The 20,567-nt window shown below is 33.6% G+C and overlaps 1 protein-coding gene across 1 annotated transcript; it reads right to left on the bottom strand.

Annotated features, from left to right (window-relative positions):
- Window positions 1-2,570: 2,570 nt before the first annotated feature.
- LOC127705802 (60S ribosomal protein L12-like) lies at window positions 2,571-15,832 on the bottom strand. Its single transcript, XM_052210153.1, has 6 exons — window positions 15,657-15,832; window positions 7,195-7,268; window positions 6,479-6,659; window positions 5,423-5,530; window positions 4,495-4,586; window positions 2,571-2,663 (listed from the first exon to the last, which is right to left on the bottom strand). The coding sequence occupies exons 1-6, from the start codon at window positions 15,691-15,693 to the stop codon at window positions 2,658-2,660; spliced, it is 498 nt and encodes a 165-aa protein (XP_052066113.1). The 5' UTR covers window positions 15,694-15,832; the 3' UTR covers window positions 2,571-2,657.
- Window positions 15,833-20,567: the final 4,735 nt, after the last annotated feature.

Here is a 20,567-nt window from a genome sequence, read left to right as displayed (position 1 = left end):
GTAAATAGGACTCAAGTAACAACTCATCACTGCCAAGACGTTGGCCAAAAAAAAGTTATTCCCTTCAGAAGTATTTGAGAAGTGTTAAAAATAAATGGGGAATGTGTCCATTGGACACAGATGATGCCCCCACTTGCATTTAACGTTATCAAGGGAATTAACTCAAGAACAGTAAAAGTGACGCTACCCAAATTTGATCAAATTTGTACTTGATCTGAGTTAAGTGGTAATAAGCATTGTGTATAAGTTTCATAACATTTGATTGAGGCAAACTTAAGTTACAGAACGGAAACGAAAAATTCAGCAATTATTTGTAAAGGGCACAACTCTAGAACGGTAAAAGTGACGCCACCAAAATTCACACTTGATCTGTGTTTTGTAGTAATCAGCATTGTGCATATAAGTTTCATAACGTTTGGTTGAGGCAAACTTAAGTTAGAGAACGGAAACGAAAAATTCAGCAATTTTTCCATTTGTAAAGGGGCATAACTCTAGAATGGTAAAAGTGACGCCACCAAAATTCAAACTGGATCTGTGTTTTGTGGTAATCAACATTGTGTATAAGATTCATAGCATTTAGTTGAGGCAAACTAAAGTAAGAGAACGGAAACGAAAAATTCAGCAATTTTTCCATTTGTAAAGGGGCATAACTCTAGAATGATAAAAGTGACGCCACCCAAATTCAAACTGGATCTGTGTTTTGTGGTAATAAACATTGTGTACAAGATTCATAACATTTGATTGAGGCAAACTAAAGTGCGAGAACGGAAACAAAATTCAGCAATTTTTCAATTTGTAAAGGGGCATAACTCTAAAACGGCAAAAGTGACGCCACCCAAATTCAAACTGGATCTGTGTTTTGAGGTAATAAGCATTGTGCACAAGTTTCATAGTATTTGGTTGAGGCAAACTAAAGTTAGTGAATGGAAACCAATTTTGGGACGGACATACAAGGTAAAACTTAGTGCCCCCTCCACTATAGCAGGGGCATAAAAATGTTTAGTTCATTCAAAATATTAACAAATTTCAAGTATCAGCAATTAGTAAGTAGGAGTCGGACAGATCTGAAAAATGTTCATGTTACAACTAACCATTGTTGAGCTGCTGATCTGTATTAGTACCTGATAAAAGTATGACAGATATATATGTTGGATAGTCAGAAGGATACACAGGGTAAACTGTGAGATATTGTTCATCAATTATATTCATGCTTCAAGTCTTGGGTAAGAGGAAGTTGATGAGTCTTGAACATGAAAAAGCATCAGTCATGCTCACATGAAGCTTGCTACAGAATTTCAGGCAGCTATGATTTGTACTAAATCGCAATCCCTCAAAAAAATATGAACAAATTTCCAGGGAAGAGCATATCGTCAGACAGGTAAACCAGTATTCTCCCTCTATCAGGAGCGGGGATATAAAAAATATAAAGATTAGATGATAGAGGATGGATCATAGTGGAAATAACCAATATTCCAATTAAATGCTGTCAATTATTATTATCAACTTTTTACAATTAGTAGGTTGCATGGGATGCATGTTTGGATGTAGATTGAACTTTGTGACTTGTATTGATTTTTATCTTACCTCCTATACATTTCTAGGAATATGATTGGTTAATAGCGTTCGCGTGGAGACCGTGTATATTCCATATTAGGTTATTAGGGAGATGGGGCTTATTTCATACACGGTTAGTAGTGGTGTTACGTCCCTTTATAAAAACAAAACGGTACTGAGAAAAAATCTTAAAGGTTTCAACAGGCGAAGAAATTGATGATGAAGATTGAAATAAATTCATAAAACACATTTAAAGCTAACAAGTTGTTATTGTTGGCATCTGTTCTTGTAGGATTAATGGAAGTAGTTTCTTAATGCTAACAGTATTGAAGACTTGCTCATTTTGATAGGTCACTAGTTTAAATTTCACACGTTAAGATAGTCGGTAAGATAAATTCGTTACTTATTCGCTCGAATCCCCATATGGAATTTACTGACACCATATATACTGTATTACATCACTAGCACACTATGTAACTAATAGTATTGTCTAAATGGGATATTGTATGAACTTTGTGACATGTATTGATTTGTATGGTCTAAATGGGATATTGTTTAAACTTTGTGACTTGAATTGTTTAAATGGGATATTGTATGAACTTTGTGACTTGTATGGTCTAAATGGGATATTGTATGAACTTTGTGATTTGTATGGTCTACATGGGATATTGCACGAATTTTGTGATTTGTATGGTCTAAATGGGATATTACATGAACTTTGTGATTTGTATGGTCTAAATGGCATACTGTATGAACTTTGTGATTTGTATGATCTAAATGGGATATTGCATGAACTTTGTGAAACGACTTGTATTGATTTGTATGGTTGTATGGTCTTAATGGGATATTGTATGAACTTTGTGACATGTATTTATTTGTATGGTCTTAATGGGCTATTGTATTAACTTTGCAACTTGTATTGATTTGTATGGTCTAAATGGGATATTATATGAACTTTGTGACTTGTCATGATTTGTATGGTCTAAATAGGCAATTTAATGAGACAATAAAGAATATTTTGATTTGATGTGATGTAATATTTCTGTACAAAGAAACATAGGAAATCACTTCAGTCTTTTTTCTATTTTTTCTTCTTCTTGTCTTTATTCCTGAAAAGAAACAAAAAATATCTATCAAATCAAATTGTTATTGTCACAACATGTTAAAGTAAATAGAGATTATTATTTTCAAGATATGCTGATATCTAAAATTATTTTGCCATTCATGTTTCCCAAACAGTTCCTGATACTCTAATTAGCAATACACATGATTCAAAATTTTGAAAGTATTATATAATATGATGGATGTACATGTGTCAATCACTGCAAGAGTTTCATGTTAAAGCTTTTTCGGTTCGATTTTCCTTAATTCAACTTTAGACATTTGTGTTTAGTACAATTCATAATTCTTTTGCACCAACATTCTGTCCAATACTATGATATGTATATCCTTGTACTTGATTTGGTATTGAATTATCAAATTGAAAACAAGAGGCTCCCAAAAGCCTAAATCCTTCAACTAGTGAAAAATATGCAATTTTGATATTTATTTTTCACTATTGCAAACAGGTATGTTTGTGTATTTGTGAATCTAATTTAGTAGCATTTTTTTGTATGTCTTGTTGTGAGGATCTTTTTTACAGTTAACAGTTTGATTGTTTATATCTATCTTTTTATCTATTAAAGTCTTTTGAGATAAAAAATGTCGTTTTATGGCAATAAATCCTATAACTGTTGCGACAATTTGGCCATGTTGACTTACTTATAGATATCAAATCAAATAAAGAACTTTAATTAACAGTATTGAAGATAAATTCATGATTTATTTGTTTTTTACCTAGTGAAAATTTGAATTGGTTTACTATTATTTAAGGTGATTTATTTGAATTGGTTTACTATTATTTAAGGTGATTTATTTGAATTGGTTTACTATTATTTAAGGTGATTTATAGGTCCATTGGGCGGGTGTATTCATATCTCTTGTATGTTATGTTACAAATCCATACATTTGAACACAAGTTATTGTCTGGAAACTAGAAAAATGCTTATTTTTGGCCCCTTATTCCTAAACGTTTTGGGCAATTACCCCCAAACTCAATTCCAGCTTTCCCTTTGTGATATGGAACCTTGTAGTACAATTTCATAAAGATCCATACACTTACACACAAGTTATTGTCATGAAACTAGAAAAATGCTTGTTTTTTGCCCCTTTTTTGGCCCCTAATTCCTAAAATTTGGAGGCAATTACCTCTTAAATCAATCCCAGCATTCCCTTTGTGAAATTGGACCTTGTGGTACAATGTCAGAGAGATCCATACACTAACACACAAGTTATGTCTGGAAGTTACAAAAATGCTTATTTTTGGCCCCTTTTTGGCCCTTAATTCCTTAACTGTTGGTACCATAACCCCCAAAATCAATCAGAACCTTCCTTTTGTGGTATTGAACCTTATGGTAAAATTTCATAGAGATCCATTCACTTAAACTAAAGTTAGAGTGCGAAAACCAATGTGTCTTCGGACGACGACGACGCCAACGTCATACCAATATACAACCACAAAAATTTGTTTGCGGTCGTATAAAAACCTTCAAAATTTACATATCAAAGGCAATTGATCTTTGGTTGTTTTGTCTTAATTTATTACATCTTTTATAGTCTTTGGATGATTTAGAGCTCAACATTATGTATAGGCACCAGTCCAGTCTGCACCATTAGGATTATTTGTTTAGACACATAAGAAAATTGTTGGAATATTGGTCTTTGGAGTAGTAGTTGGAAAAGATTTTGGTGCAGACTGCTAGTACAGGTAATCTATTGTTGTTCTCTAGATGACATTTTTCGATATTTTTGTAGTTGGATTGCTGCCCTTTACATATACCCCATATCTCCTTTTATTCATTTAAATCAGTGCACGATTCTATATACAATCAACGGACTTACTTCTGGAACTTCCAGTTCTCCATCATTAATTTTGTCAATCATGTCATGTGGAGCTGATTTGTCAATGGTACACCCAACAGACTGTGCAGTTCCTGATATATATTAATATAAAAAAATTTTTTTTAAATCTTCATTACTCAGATTTTTATCAGACTGTGGGGCTACTGAAAGCAAAATTATAACAATTGGATATTGACCCCACGCATATATATAGGACCCTGAAGACAATTTTCAACTAAACCAAGAAATTGCAGTAAAAAAATGGCTATTGGCCTCTACATTACATATAAACTCAGCATTGTCAAGGTTATTTAGATAAACATAAATGATTACTATGAACTCTGAAACAAATATCTGTAACAGTAGTCTAGAAATCCCATTTAAAATCTATAATTTGTACAAGACTTCAAAGAATCTGTGAAAATAGAACTAACGAGGGTTTGTAAAATGAATCTTTTACTAAGCCTGAACAATTATACAAGTAAGCCATATTCCTCATTTACATATCTTTCATTTTATCAACTTCCCAAAAACAGACGAGAATAGCTACAATAAAATTTTTTATGATATACAATGATAAATGGCTTTTAAATGGATATTAAATTTCATGATCTCGAAGGCCAAACCTTGCTAGGTTTTATTTAAATGTTTTTTTTTGTTCCCTACTCTTACCTTCCGCTAAAGTCAAATTAACGTAAGGAAATCTTTTTGAGATTTTATCATAATCCCATTATTAGGGGAAAATAACCCCTCGTCTTATAATACAAATTACATGCATATAATGAAATTTTCCCTGAAAGTATACTAATGTTATGCCATTTCAAAAATTTAACAAGACAAAAAAGAAGAAAACTTAACCTGCATCCTGGTCTATTTATAGAGATCATATTGTAAATTATTGTTAGAGAGTCCTATAATATATACAAACCTAAAACCTCTTTGACTGTTCCTGCAAGTGTTCTGCTCATACTTCTTGGTCTCATCTGTCTTGCAATTTTGATGACTTCTTCAAATGTGATGTTACCATTGTGTTTCACTGTTTATGTATAAAAAATAAGTTATTGGGTCTTTTGTACAGCATATTGGTAAAGTAGTCAAAAATGCTATGGATTTTAATTGATAGAACCTAGAAACTGTAATCTATTAAAATGTTTTTTATGAAGTAGAATAAGTTTTAATTAGTTGTCGCTCTCTTTAGGATGACTGCCTGTCTCAACTTCGACCTCGGATAAATATGATAAGACATAAAAGTTCATATAATTTGTTTTGTACTTGTACATTTCGGCATGCTTAAATTGTTGGTATTTCAATCCTATTTTATAAAACTGCCCACATTTTTAGTAAACTTACAGTGACTGAACACAATTCTAGTTTAGAAATTTATATGTACCATAAGAAATACTGACTTTACAGTTCATGCAAGTCCTTTTCAACAGACCCAAAACAATTCAGTTGTAGTACAGGTACATGATTCATTCTATCAAATTTGTATTAACCCTTTTCTCCTTGGAACTTTTTTTGGTGATTTATTTCGCATAGCATAATAATGAATAATGCATGGCCTAATTAATCATTTCATCAGGAAAATTCTTGCAAGATATTTCCAAGCAAATACATTTTGTATTTGATAAAAATTTAATGAAGTCTGATACTATATACTTAAAAGGCAAAATGCTACAACTGAGGTACCACATAGAGTTGTCCTGGAACCCCCTTTTTTTTGACGATCAATGCTTTTGAATGGGGACATATGGTTGGAACCCCCCCTTTTAAAAATGGCTGGATCCGCCCCCGTCCTGATAATGGAGTAAAGGGGTAAAGGCCAAAAGGCATCATTATGGAGGAAATGGGGAGGAGTCAAAAGGCTACATTATGAAGGTATTTGGGATGTATCAAAAGACATCATTATGAAGGAAAGGGGAGACATCATTATGGAGGAAAGGGTTAATGACTGCTAAATATTAATCCCATATTTTTTACTGACCATGTTTGACCTTCTTCCTGTCCCTTGGTGGTTCTTTGAGAGCTTTAATAAGAAGTGAGGCAGCACTAGGAACCACTTCACATTTAGCCTGTCTGTTCTGTACTGTCAGTTTAACAGTGATCTTCAAACCCTTCCAATCAGCTGTTGATTTGGCAATGTCATCACCTACTTTTTTAGGGGACTGAAAATAGTAAACATGCATTTTGTTAATTTCTAAATATCCAGGATGTACATAACTTTCTAAAATGAAATTCAAATTAAAATAGAATGTTTAACCAATGTTTCACTTGACTGTGGTGAAATACATACACAATTATGAAAACAATACATAGCATCCAAGATATCATTAAAGATATCTGTTGCTTTCTATGCAAAATGGGTGAAAATTGATGTTATATTGGTGCTCATGTGGCATAGAATTTATATTTACAGAACCGTGAGCAATCTAGGTTTACTTGCCAATCTTGTGATTACTCTAAACTATTTATAGTAGCCAGTACTATTGCATATGCACTCAGAAACTTTCTTCAGACTCCAATCCAATCATTCATTTATCTTCTTCCTTACGATGTGACAAAAAAGAAGCAAATATTATTTTTATAAAGTTAATTTTTGGCCTTGCAATGCTAAACCCATGATCTCCTGCACTCAAGAAACAGCATGTAACCATCAAAGATGCAGGGTCGCTACTAATGCAATAGGACATTGAAACTTACCAATCCAAGTGGACCAATCTTGGGGGCCAATGCTGATGTAGCAGGGCAATCTCCACCTACAGCTCTTACACATACTGAAAATAAAAAAATGTACAATATTAAGTAATATTGATTTTAACAATTGTTCCACCTATGATCTTTTACAGAAATTTTTGTAAACATGGTAAATAAAAGATGTTGTGTATATTAAAATGGTCGTTAGATAAATCTGTAACTATGAACGTTGCAGTCATTACAGTACCCTTTTCAGTCCTAAATTTTACAAAAAATGCACAAATGGACATGTAAAGAAAATTTTGTCGGCACTTAAGTCTTATAATAGTGATTGTTAAAGAATGGACAAACATGTGTGATTAATTATTGTGATTGTTGAAGAATGGACAAACATGTGTGATTAATTATTGTGATTGTTGAAGTATGGACAAACATGTGTGATTAATTATTGTGATTGTTGAAGTATGGACAAACATGTGTGATTAATTATTGTGATTGTTGAAGAATGGACAAACATGTGTGATTAATTATTGTGATTGTTGAAGTATGGACAAACATGTGTGATTAATTACTGAGATTGTTGAAGAATGGACAAATATGTGAAATAAATTATTGAGATTTCAGGAAATGCTGCATACAATAATGATTTAAAAATTCAAAATATTATGAACAGATTTTACAGTATACTGTGGATTCATTTATTTACGTTGGTACTAATTATCGTGAATTGAAAAAAACTTGTATTTTCTTGGATATTTGATATTGTGATAAAGTCCTTTATTCTTTTTATCAGTAATTTAAAAAAAATGAAAATCACTACAATAATAGAGAAAATAACAAACGAACTACTTTATCCCATTGAATCAAAGAGACATTACATCTGTTGACAAGGCAGATTTCAATAATCTTAGCACATTCATTAATAATCCATTAAAACAACAAAAACATGAGAAATTTACCATACCACCAATAAAGATAAATGAGCTATTTGATGATTTAACCAAACTTGATGTAAATAAATCATCAGGAACTGATAATATTGGACCCCAAATCCTTAAAATAAGTGCCCCATATATTGCCACTCCTCTCGCATATATATTCAACAGAATGATAGATACTGGTATATATCCTTCATTACTGAAAAATGTTAAGGTACCACCAGTTTACAAAGATGGTGACAAGGTTTTAGCTACAAATTACAGACCAATATCTGTTCTTCCATCTCTATTAAGAGTATTAGAAAGGCATGTCTCAAATAACATGTACAAGTACTTGTCTAAATTTAAACTTTTATATCCTACACAATCAGGTTTCAGGCCACATCATTCTTGTCAAACTGCACTTATTGATATCATTGACAAATGGCTGCAAGAAATGAATGATGGTAATTTAAACCTAGCAATACTGTTGGGACTTCAAAAAAGCATTTGATCTTGTAGATCATGACATTCTGTGCTTAAAGCTTGCTATTTATGGATTCAGTGAGTCTGCAGTAGGTTTTTTCAGGTCATACCTGAGTAATAGAACACAGCAAGTAAACATTTGCAATGTTTATTCTGATAAAAAAGATGTGAAATTTGGTGTCCCCCAAGGATCTATACTAGGTCCTCTATTATTTGTCTTATTTATAAATGACCTTCCCCTTTGCATTAAAAATTGTAAAACAGACTTGTATGCTGATGATACTACTCTTCATAAATCCGGGAAAAACATAGAAAATTTACATGATGATGTACAAGAAGATTTATGCATAGTTGAAGAATGGTGCAAAATGAATAATATGTTCATCAATACCAAAAAAAACAAAATGTTTGGTTACTGAAACAAGTCAGAAGTTATCAACTCAATCTTTTCAACCAAATTTACTAATAAATTCAGAAACACTACAAAATTCATCATGTGAAAAATTATTAGATGTTAAAATTGACAGCACACTTAGCTGGACAAATCAAATTGATCAAATTTGTGCTAGCATTTCATGTACCTTCTTTCTAAATTAAAGAAATGTTTAGATATTAATGCCAAGAAAGCATACTATAATGGGTATATTCTGCCGCTCATCGATTACTGCTGTATTGTTTGGGGAGAATGTAAAAATGAAGGGATGGTAAGAATATTAAAACTTCAAAAAAGAGCAGCGAGATTAATTCTTGATGCAGACCCTTTATCCCCATCAGCCCCCTTATTTAAAGAACTTGGATGGATGACAGTTGAAAACAGAATCAAATACCACAAATATTTACTGCTACATAAATGTATGCAGAAAGAAGCACCACAGTACCTACTTCAAAAGTTTCAACTCATATCTGTTAATAATCCTTATGCTTTAAGGGGGGTCACTCAAGGTAATTTGATAGTTCCTAAGCCAAAAACAGAACTGTTTAAAAAATCTTTTGCTTATTCTGAATCAGTTTTATGGAACGGACTACCATATGAAATGTGTAACGTGCAAAACACTTTTTCTTTTAAACAAATTATAAAACAATACTTGAGACAGTCCCAATATTCAGTCTTGAAATGATTGCAACTATTACTCTTTTTTTTTGAATGTATGATTTTGATTTGTATATAATATCTATTCACTACATGCAATCTGTAACTGTTTTATATGTTCTAATTATGGTACATGTACATTGAACTATCATGACTATATGATTGTGTTAATATGTTGTATGTTTGCTTTTTTTCTCCTCTTATTATTTTTTACATGTATTGTATATGAGGGCTTCAGGGAAGATTAGTAATTGTAACTAACTGTGTTTACCCTAATTTAATAAAGTATTTATTATTATTATAATCACACTTGACGTCACAGGCTGCGTTACGTCATTTGAAATTTTGTCACAGTGCAGTAAACATGGCGTTCTCTTGCACAAAGTATGGGTTTCATTAATTCTGCTTTAAACATGACTTTAATTAAGCCGAATAATAATGGTAGCATACTGCAAGTCAAATTTCTGTATATTTAACAAAGGCTCAAGCATAGAATGATACGATATGAATCAGCAGATTTATCATTGTTTTAGAAGTTAAAACTTCAAGTTAAATCTTTTAGTTATTTGGATGGATAATTTGCTTTGTCATAATATGCTCAGTGTTCATCCTGAAAACGATCACATGGATTTCAAATCATGTTAGGAAAGCAATGTGTAAGCAGATAGACATAAGAAGATGTGGTATGAGTAAGCAGACATTTATTTACAGGCAGGAGGCAACGAGTCTGTGTGCTGATTGTAAATTATATGAACAAGCTCATTTTAATAGATGTCGCTCAACTTTGGTCTATTTTACTTTATATTGACAATGATACCACATCTCCTTAATTGTGTATGATGGTCCCACAAAAATGTCGAAAATGTGTACATTTCATTTTTTTTCCACCTAGCTTTTCTAATGCGATAGCGGTACCTTTTTGGTCACTATTTATGTGTTGCCTTTAAATATGAATTGTAACACTTAATAGTGACTGAACAGGTTGAACAAATTCTTCTCAAGAAACAGAAAAAGAAGACAACTTGGAACAGCACCAGACTGTGTATGAATAAAAACTCAGATCGGAATAGCATGGACGATATGTTAGTTATACCTCCTTGTGAAAAGTAAGGAAAGCTATCAATAATACTGCAGATAACGCAAATTTTTTTTAAAAAGTTTATTGGGTTTTTGTACATTTTCTGTTCAAATTTTCACACAATCGTTCAAAAAGGCTTAACTAAGTTTACTGAAAGTTTCAAACAATGACAAGTGTTTCATTCACCAAAACACTTGTGCTTTATGTGAAAAAAATCACGCACAATTTTGTGAATGAAAGGGAAAGTAGATCCTTACGTGATACACTCGCGCATGTCAATTGCAAACTGACCCAATATTTTTTTTATCACAACCAGTCCACTGATACTGACATTATCAGCGAGTACACATCAAAGGAAAAATACACAAATTACCGATAATTAAAATTATACTGTAGTTGCTCATTCACTTTATCTTATTTTTTCTCGGATATTTCACAATTTGGAGCAATACTAAAATGGTTCTCTTTGTTTTTCCTGAAAGTTTGTTTCCGACTTTACACAAGACTATGACTTCCTGTTTATAATGTTGTTGTATGAAATCACTTATGATTGATTAATTGGTGTTTAACGCCACTTTCAACACTGTTGTGCTATTTCGTGGCGGTCAGTTTTTATTAGTGGAGGAAGCAGGGGTGTCTGGAGAGAACCAAGACCTTTAGTAGGAAAACTGACAATCCTAGTCAATTAAAATTGGAGTCAAGTACACCTGCCCTGTGTGGGATTCGAACTAACAACCTCGGGGTTGACTGGCTAGTGATACAGTAGCTAGACTACTTAAGACCACGGCCACCGAGGTCCTTATCACTTATGAAGTATGCAGCAAATGATACAAGGTCATACAAGAATGGATTGATTTCTCATCAGCAGTACAGAGCTTGCTTTAAATAACTGCTAGTGCTCGTTTAATTGGTAAATATTCAGGTAAAGGTATCGAAGATGCCTCAGAGGAGAAATTCAGTTATAATAGTTGGTTCTTACTCTCTAATTTCATTTATTTTTCTTCTTAATAATTATCTTTAACAAAATTTGTGACATGTATACTTATGTTCTTTACATTCAAGATTGTTTTAAGAAAATCAGCATAGATTGATAAGGTTCAATTTATACCATACAGATGAATGATATATTTCCACAACTCGGGGAAAATCAGACCAGAAATTTTCAAATTGAAAGTGGGTCTACAATACATTCTCAAATCCCTAGTATAAAGTTTGTAGTAATTTATATTTTCAATTCTTGATTTTTAAATAGCTTTCTACCATCAATTCTAATATTGTGTAGGAATTTTCAACATCTGGTACACCATATATGTCCTTTTATACAGGCGTAAAAAAAACTGCAGTCCCCTTACATCTTCGTTCTATTTATAGCAACAGCAGCCATGATTGTGGATGATTCATCCTGGATACTAGATTTCCCAAGGAATATTCAGGTAAAGTTTGAGATTAAAAAAAATAAATAAATGGTGAATGTGCTCATAGGACACAGATGATGACTCCACTGTGCATATAAAATTATAAAGGGACACAACTCAAGAACTGTAAAAGTGACGCTACCCAAATTTGTACTTAATCTGAGTTTTGTGGTAATAAGCATTGTGTATAAGTTTCATAACATTTAGTTGAGGCAAACTTAAGTAAAGGGAAACCAAAAATTCAGCAATTTTTCCATTTGTAAAGGGACACAACCCTAGAACGGTAAAAGTGACGCCACCAAATTTCAAACTTGATCTGTGTTTTGTGGTAATAAGTATTGTGTATAAGTTTCATAACATTTGGTTGAGGCAAACTAAAGTTAGAGAACGGAAACCAATTTTGGGACGGACAGACGTAGACGGACAAGGGTAAAACTTAATGCCCCCTCCGCTACAGCAGGGGCATAAAAATGATGATGGATGAAACTGGGATATACGAGCTAAAAATGAGGGACGGAAGGAACTTTTTCTGGAATTAGGAAATAGGCCTTTATTTTCACAGGAATTTTCGATAAACACTTATGGGGACTCGGGAATTAATAATGATTAATTTTTTGGGATCACAGCCCCTACAACCATCCCTCAAAAATGAATTAAACAATGGAATTTATTGATAAGCTAAGTTGAGAAATGTTTATACATGTAATAAGGTTGGTCCATAAAGAGTAAGGCAATGTGGGGAGAAATCAAATGGTTAGAACAAAGAATTACTATGCTATATTCTGTAATATTTGGCAGTTTACCCTACAATGTTTTTGAAAGTTGAGGGAAGATTTGATTGGATGCTGACGTGTCAAAGAACATGAACCCTAGGCTAATAGCATGTTTTCAGACCTTGCACGCCTTGACAATCCAATCTAAATTAGTTAATCAAAAATCATATTTCAATAAGAGACACATAGGTATAATAAGTTTAGAACTTTTCTCACAACTGATTACCGATTTTGATTAAAAAAATCTGTACTACACTGAAGATATTTGGTTTTATTTGGTGTCCAAAAAGAAATTTCCATTTTTGAGGGAAAATGTAGAATTTTAGAAGGTGCACGTATTTAACAACTTCAATATTTTCCTACAAATTAGTTTTTAATCAAGATTTTAATGTGATTGGAAAGAGGAATATCCAATAAACTCTTCATAGATACCTTGATTAAAGGTGTGAAGGTGTGTAACGTAGACGCACGTTTGGTCTACAGGAGTTTAAGATTAGTCAGTGATTCTCGTATTAAAAATCTAAATAGCAATGAATAGGCCAAATGAACTGCGAAGTTAATTAGTATTGAATACCCAAAATTCGGTAAGATATAGCCAAATACAGCAAGGTAATCTATTCCTGGGGTAGAAAAAATCGAAAAAATTTAAAGTCTTGTGAACAATGAATTAATAATTTTGATCATATCGATAATTCTTGTCAACACAGAAGTGCTGACTACTGGGAAGTATATCAACCCAAGTTTTTCAGTTCATTTATTTAAAGGCAGTGTCTGCGCATCCCTGCATGCAAAGACAAATACCCAATTTGGCATTGGTATGCTGTGCATACCCGCTTCCAGATCAGGAATGAAACATGAAATATACACGGAAACTATCGCAATTAGTAAATAAATTGATTACTACTAAACTTTATAAATATTTATATAGTAAGTGAAGTTTTTCTAAGTTAATAAATAGTCTTAAAATGGTAGAGTGTGATGTATATGTGGGAAAGACATTTAAAAGTTATAATGAGTTGGAACAATTCGTTCAAAATTACCAATCAAATTACTACATACAATTGCATAATAGAAACTCTGAATCAATTGCGGGTAAACTTATCGATCCTTTCAATAAACTACATGTAAAAGGTTACCAATTCAACACTATAATTAGATCTTTGAATATTGTTTTTATTGGTATTAATATTGATTTTGTTTTCAGTAAATTAAAATCAAACTAAATATTATTTTTATATACATATGCACATTCATGGCTCTACAATCTGTCGATACCTGTATCTTGGCATTGCACAGTCATGTTTTTCTCTGACTGTTAAGGACATCTTTACACTAAATCCATTGGATGTGTACCGATTGATATTTTAGTCTAAGATGCATGATTTTTTTATTAGTTGATATTGGCTTTGAACTAGCTGTCAGTAACTGCGAGTACTCTCAGGTCTTTTATAGCTGACTATGCGGTATGGGTTTTACTCATTGTTGAAGGCCTTACAGTGACCTCTGTGTCATTTGGTCTCTTGTGGAAAGCCGTCTCATACCACATCTTCTTATTTATATATAACTTTTTAGCGACAAGAAGACTAATTTAGCATCATGAAGCGACAACAAAACAAATTGAGCGTCCAACTGAAAAATAGAGAGCTAAAAATTTCTAAAATATAAACCACAGATAAAAATACAAATACAAGTGGACATGGCCGGGTACTTGTACATCCAAACAACAAGAAGACACTAAGTACAGATCCAAGAGTACTCGCAGTTACTGACAGCTAGTTCAAAGCCACCAACAACTATAAGGGCCCAAGAGCTACAATGTAAGGTTTCGCTGCACAACTTTTGCAGCTAAAGAGTGTGATACCAGAATCTACTATGAACCCTATTCTCTACCCTGAACTCTCAAGATTATCGACCAGCACTAGACTTTCCATCAATAATGATAAATATTGGCAAAATGGGAAGAAAATAGTGTCAACGTATAGAGTGTCTGTGGGTTATCACAAGTTATTCCAAATGTTATTTATCAAATGTACATATTTATTTTATTGATTTTTTTTAAACGGGGGGAGGGGAGAGGGTATGCAAGTTATAAAAATAATACGATTTTATAGCAACGCCCGGTAAATAACTTGTATGTCTGACGCAGCAAGGCGTCAAAGCAAAAAAATAAAATAGTTTCAAGACGTCATAATTATTTGGACTAGTCCGACACCCTAGAATCCTTCAAAAGTGGCATATCCACTCCAACATTTGACGGACCCACACCTACTTATTAAAACCACCAAAGCCACTGTACATAATGTACATATGTTATTCTCTAGACTATTTTAAATCATTGTTTGTAGAAATTTTATTTTAGGTCCATATGTACATAGCAAACAAGTTCCGGGAAGTTTTACACTCCTACCTAGCAGTCTACTCCCGTATTCGGAAGAAGGATAATGTTCAATTGATTATAAAGGAACATTAGAAAAGGAAAGAAGAAATGAGTTTAAAACTTTATAACCAAAATAGGTCTCCGATGATTATATTAACTTTCTTGACGTTACATTTGCCTTCCTGTCACTAATTAGTGAGACCGTTCAATATTGATTTAATTCCTGGACCTGTGCGCTAGGTCACCACTGTAGCTGAATTTTATAAAAAAAAAAATAATTTGTGTACACGTCGTCAATATCAATGCAAATGTACTGGGAATATGAAGCTTACCAACTGTAATTGCGGTTGGATCGAATTTAGGAGGCATGTTTGTTTATTATTCTATCAACTTAGAATTAATTTACGACGGTAATGATGTTGGATGAGTCTGGATATAGACACGACCAAAAAGGTTGCACCACACCGTCTTCAAAATGAAAGTAAAAGAGGAAGTTGAAAGTTTGTTTCCGGTTACGAAATAAATGATATGTCCAAAGACCGTTATAAGTACACATACGCTAATAAGCAACGACGTTCTTTAAAAAAAATGAGAGTTGGTGAACATTTTATGATTAAAGGGGATTGTTTTACCCAAGTTAATCTGTGTTTGAATTGTTTTTATTGAAATTCAACGTAACATTTTACAGAAAGAAATTCATGTAACTTTGTAATATTTCGCCCCTCTTTTTTTTTTAATCATTTAAATACCTTAATAGCAGAGAGACATATATATATATAGATTCTACCACTGCATCGAGTGTGATACGATATTTATCCACTCGAGACAGTTAAATTTTCAAATTTAAAACGCGAGGCTCGCCGAGCGTTTTAAATATTTAAAATTTAACTGTCGAGAGTGGATAAATATCGTATTACACGAGATTTGGTGGTGGAATCTGTTTCTCTAATGATTTTCAAACAACATGCAGGCAAACTTATTCCTTATTTTTGAATGATCTGCAAAAAGATGTGTTCTTTCTATGTGACGTCATCAGGCATGGTCGCCTTTTTTCATGCCGTCACAATAGGAAATTCAGAGGAAAGCAGGAAAATTCGACGTCATAATCGGATTTTAACCAATGAAGAACTGAGATCAAAGGAACCACACGTTGATTAAATTTTTTTATACAATGGGTGCAGAAAGGGATAAATTGACGAAGAATTAGAGAAATATATATATATATGTAGGACTCGGAGGTGCGATGGGGACGCTGAAATGCGATGGTCACGCTGAAGTGCGATCGTCCACGCCGAAGTTCTAAACTGGACAACCCTAGAAAAAAAGGCGAATAAGAACACGGCGCATCATCTTTTTCTATAAAATAATACACCATCTTTGAATTGTAGCTATTTATCCAACAGACTTGCTCATCCAATCTGACACAAGAACAAGACAAAATCCACACAGTCATTCCTACAGACCAATACAAACATCTAAAGACTCATATAGGTACTCATTTTATCCTAGAACAATATTGCAATGGAACCTTCTACCTGTAGCTGCAGTAAAATGTACTACACTAGACTGTTTCCGAGAACAGATCCCAATATCTGTTCTCAACAAAACACCTACACATTTAAATTAATATTACACTGTATATAGTTTTAACCAAAATGTATAGTACAAAACAGAAGAAAAAGAAAATTACTTTGAACTTTTATTTGTATATATTTAACTGTAAATATAGAAATTATATATCCCACGCGGCACGCGCGGCATAGTGACATCAGTGCCCGGCACGTTATCATCAGTATGTTGATGGAGTGCTGAACTATAAAGAAGAAGAAGAATTGCAATGGTTTGGCATGCCGCTTGAATATTGTGACGTTTTCAAATACAATGTTACTTTTAAAAATACAACATGGATTCGCAGGCCAGGAAAGGAAGGAATGAAAAAATAAAATGTAACGAACGAATCAAGTCCCGAACAGTTTTGAGCAGTACAGGTGGAAGTTACAAAAACATTTCAGGCAGCAAATCATGAGGAGCAAAGCAGCTGAAAGATGAACTTGGTCAGCAAATGTGTTAACCAGTGTTCGGAAGTATGCCGCAAACTTTTTGCACAATAGATAAAATATATTGATTTAGATATAAATTTTGACTTCTCTTCAAGTATGCGTCACGTGATTTTGTGTGGACAATTTTATGATAAAATTAATCATTAGCAATGTTTTTGCTATACCAAGTTGATATAAATCCTGCTTTGTAAGAACACCGGCTCTCTAGCATAATTTTATTGCGGTAACAGTGTTAATCTTCTACAACAAGTTTGGCCGAAGTAAACCTGACTGGTGCCTACGTGTACTTCCAAATTTCTCCTCATCAGCGGAGAAGCAGCTAATTTTAAAGTTTTTGGTGGAATACATGACACGTCACGCTATAAGTCAAGCATTAATATAATTGGCTAATTTTACTTCTTGGACACTGTTCTGACATCAGATAAATGGATGAATGATTGTTGGGAGAAATTTCTAAGTTTGTCATATATAACGTGAACAAATTATATTTTATAAAATGAGATGGACCATGCTTAATACTATATATAGACACATACGCTGAACCCTTTTTTGTTAGCGCCCTTGAACATCCCATAAAAAGACATTTTCTTCCATTCAAGCCCATTATGCTTATCTGAACCATACAATCTATTTTCTAACTCCATACTGCTGCGTGCTGATCGGAGAATTGGCAACTGTAAAATTAGATTTTATCAAAAATTCTTTGGTTTGACCTGAACAGAAATTAAACGATCTTTTAAATGCGAGGCTAGCAGCTACTTTGGTCAAATCTTAATGATGTTATTTCATGCAGCCCATGTACATTTTGCTTTTCACTCAATGTCACAGGCAGACCATCGCACTTCAGCGTAAACACCATCGGTCTTCAGCGTAGCTATCAACAAGTTAACGTCACAATGTCACCATCGCACTTCAGCGTGACCATCGCGATTCGGAGTACCATCGCGGTTCCGAGTCCTACATATATATATATCTCTGTTAATAAATAGCAGAAGTCAAGTTACCTTGGACCTTAATAGTGGACTTGGATTTCTGATAAAATGAACAAACGGTTTAACTAGTGGTTTTCAAGGTCTTGATTATTCCAGAAAAAATCAGGAGGAAATCTAGAAGCAGTGCCGAGCCTGCCGTGAACTGAGAGCGGCGCCGCCGGGGAACAAAATAAAATTTATTATTAGCGGAACAAACGAATTTGCTCGGTCCTGTCCCTATTGTTTATCCCTCACTTCTATACCAGTTATCCAATGTATACAGTTTTATCTAAATGTTATTTTTCTTTGGATTTTGCTATCAAATTGCCTTGGTCAACTCCTCCAACGTCCTCCTCGAATATTTCAATAAATACAGAATCTGAAAAGAGAAGCAACCGCCCAATCAGTCAATTTCATCCAGTCTGAAGATAGAACATGTGAGCAACTTTTCGTGGGATTGCATTGCATGTAAATGTCTAAATTACTTAAAATTCTGTTTTCTCATGGTTTTCAAGCAGTACTTAAAACTAGTTTATTAGCATCATGTTGGATCGAATGACCACTTGAAAGTCCCATACCAACAAACCAGAGATGATATCATCCACCAAGACGACTAAATCAAAACAATATTTGGGCATTTTAAACTGATGTAAATTTTCAATAAATTAATACAAATTAAGGGACTATATACATCCACATCAAAAGATCAATGTAGGATAAAAAACTTAAATCAAATAGTTTGGGTTGGGTTTGGTGGGGGGTTAAAACTGTTGCAAGTTTTGTTTATCCAAAATCGATTTTACATATATCCATATTGGTGAATCAATTTTTCCCAAATTAATTTAAGAGGGGAGGATGGGGGCGGGGGGGTCAGTGAAAAAAACTATGTGAATTATGTTTTTTATCCTACATTGAACTTTTGATGTCGTCCCTAAGCTTCAACTTGAGAATCTGATTGATAGCACAATTGCGGAGTATCATCTTCGATACGGAGACTGAAGTGGATTGACAACAGCATATCATAGTTTTAAAAACACTCTCAGAGTTTCCCTAATGAATACAATGTATTTAGAAATGACAAACATATAAGGAAGAGACGTCAATATAACAGTAAAAAACAAATATACCATAACCATAATAAAATTGAGAATGGAAATGGGGAATATGTCAAAGAGACAACAACCCGACCAAGGAGCAGAAAACAGCCGAAGGCCACAATGGGTCTTCAACACAGCGAGAAAATCCCGCAACTCGGAGGTGGGCTTCAGCTGGCCCCCAAATAAAAATGTGTACTAGTTCAGTGAAAATGGACGTCATACTAAACTCCAAAACATATAAATGAACTAAAATTACAAAAAACATACAAGACATGCCAGAATTGCGAACGGACTGAAACTGCATATGGTGCAAACTACGAGCTCGTTGGATACAAAGCAATCTACCCATTTTCATATTACAACCCTTGGATATCAAATGAAGACCTCATAAATCAGTTTGGCATTAGAATAGAAAGAGCACCAATTCATCATGTTCAACATGTCAAAGGATCAACCATGCATTTGCCGTAACCGCTGTAGATTTCAACCTACCATGATAAAATTGGAAGAACAGTAGGGCATACAGGAGGGTTGAGATCTCAAAAAACATGTTTAACCCCGCCGCATTTTTGCGCCTGTCCCAAGTCAGGAGCCTCTGGCCTTTGTTAGTCTTGTATCATTTTTAATTTTAGTTTCTTGTGTATAATTTGGAGTTTAGTATGACGTCCATTATCACTGAACTAGTATACATATTTTTTTAGGGGCCAGCTGAAGGACGCCTCCGGGTGCAGGAGTTTCTCGCTGCATTGAAGACCCATTGGTGGCCTTCGGCTGTTGTCTGTTCTATGGTCGGGTTGTTGTCTCTTTGACACATTCCCCATTTCCATTCTCAATTTTATCTAACACCAAATACATGAACCATAAATTCACAGACACACTAGATGCATGAGTACGGCTTAAATCAATTAGTCGAAGAACCCACAGGAGGAGCAATATATTAGATCTTATAGTTACAAACAATCCAGCTAGTTTCTGTAGGATTGAGATCATACCAGGAATATCAGACCATGACTTAGTGTATTACACCAGCAAGAAACCAGCAAAAACCTCGCCAGATACCATTGTATGGCTAAGCAACATGTGGAGAATATAATAAATAACATTAAACCATCCAT

The sequence above is a fragment of the Mytilus californianus genome, unplaced genomic scaffold (genome assembly GCF_021869535.1).
Source record: "Mytilus californianus isolate M0D057914Y unplaced genomic scaffold, xbMytCali1.0.p SCAF_6, whole genome shotgun sequence".
Taxonomy (NCBI): domain Eukaryota; kingdom Metazoa; phylum Mollusca; class Bivalvia; order Mytilida; family Mytilidae; genus Mytilus; species Mytilus californianus.
The sequence above is the reverse complement of the archived record's forward strand: the minus strand, read 5'-3'. Positions and strand labels throughout refer to the sequence as shown.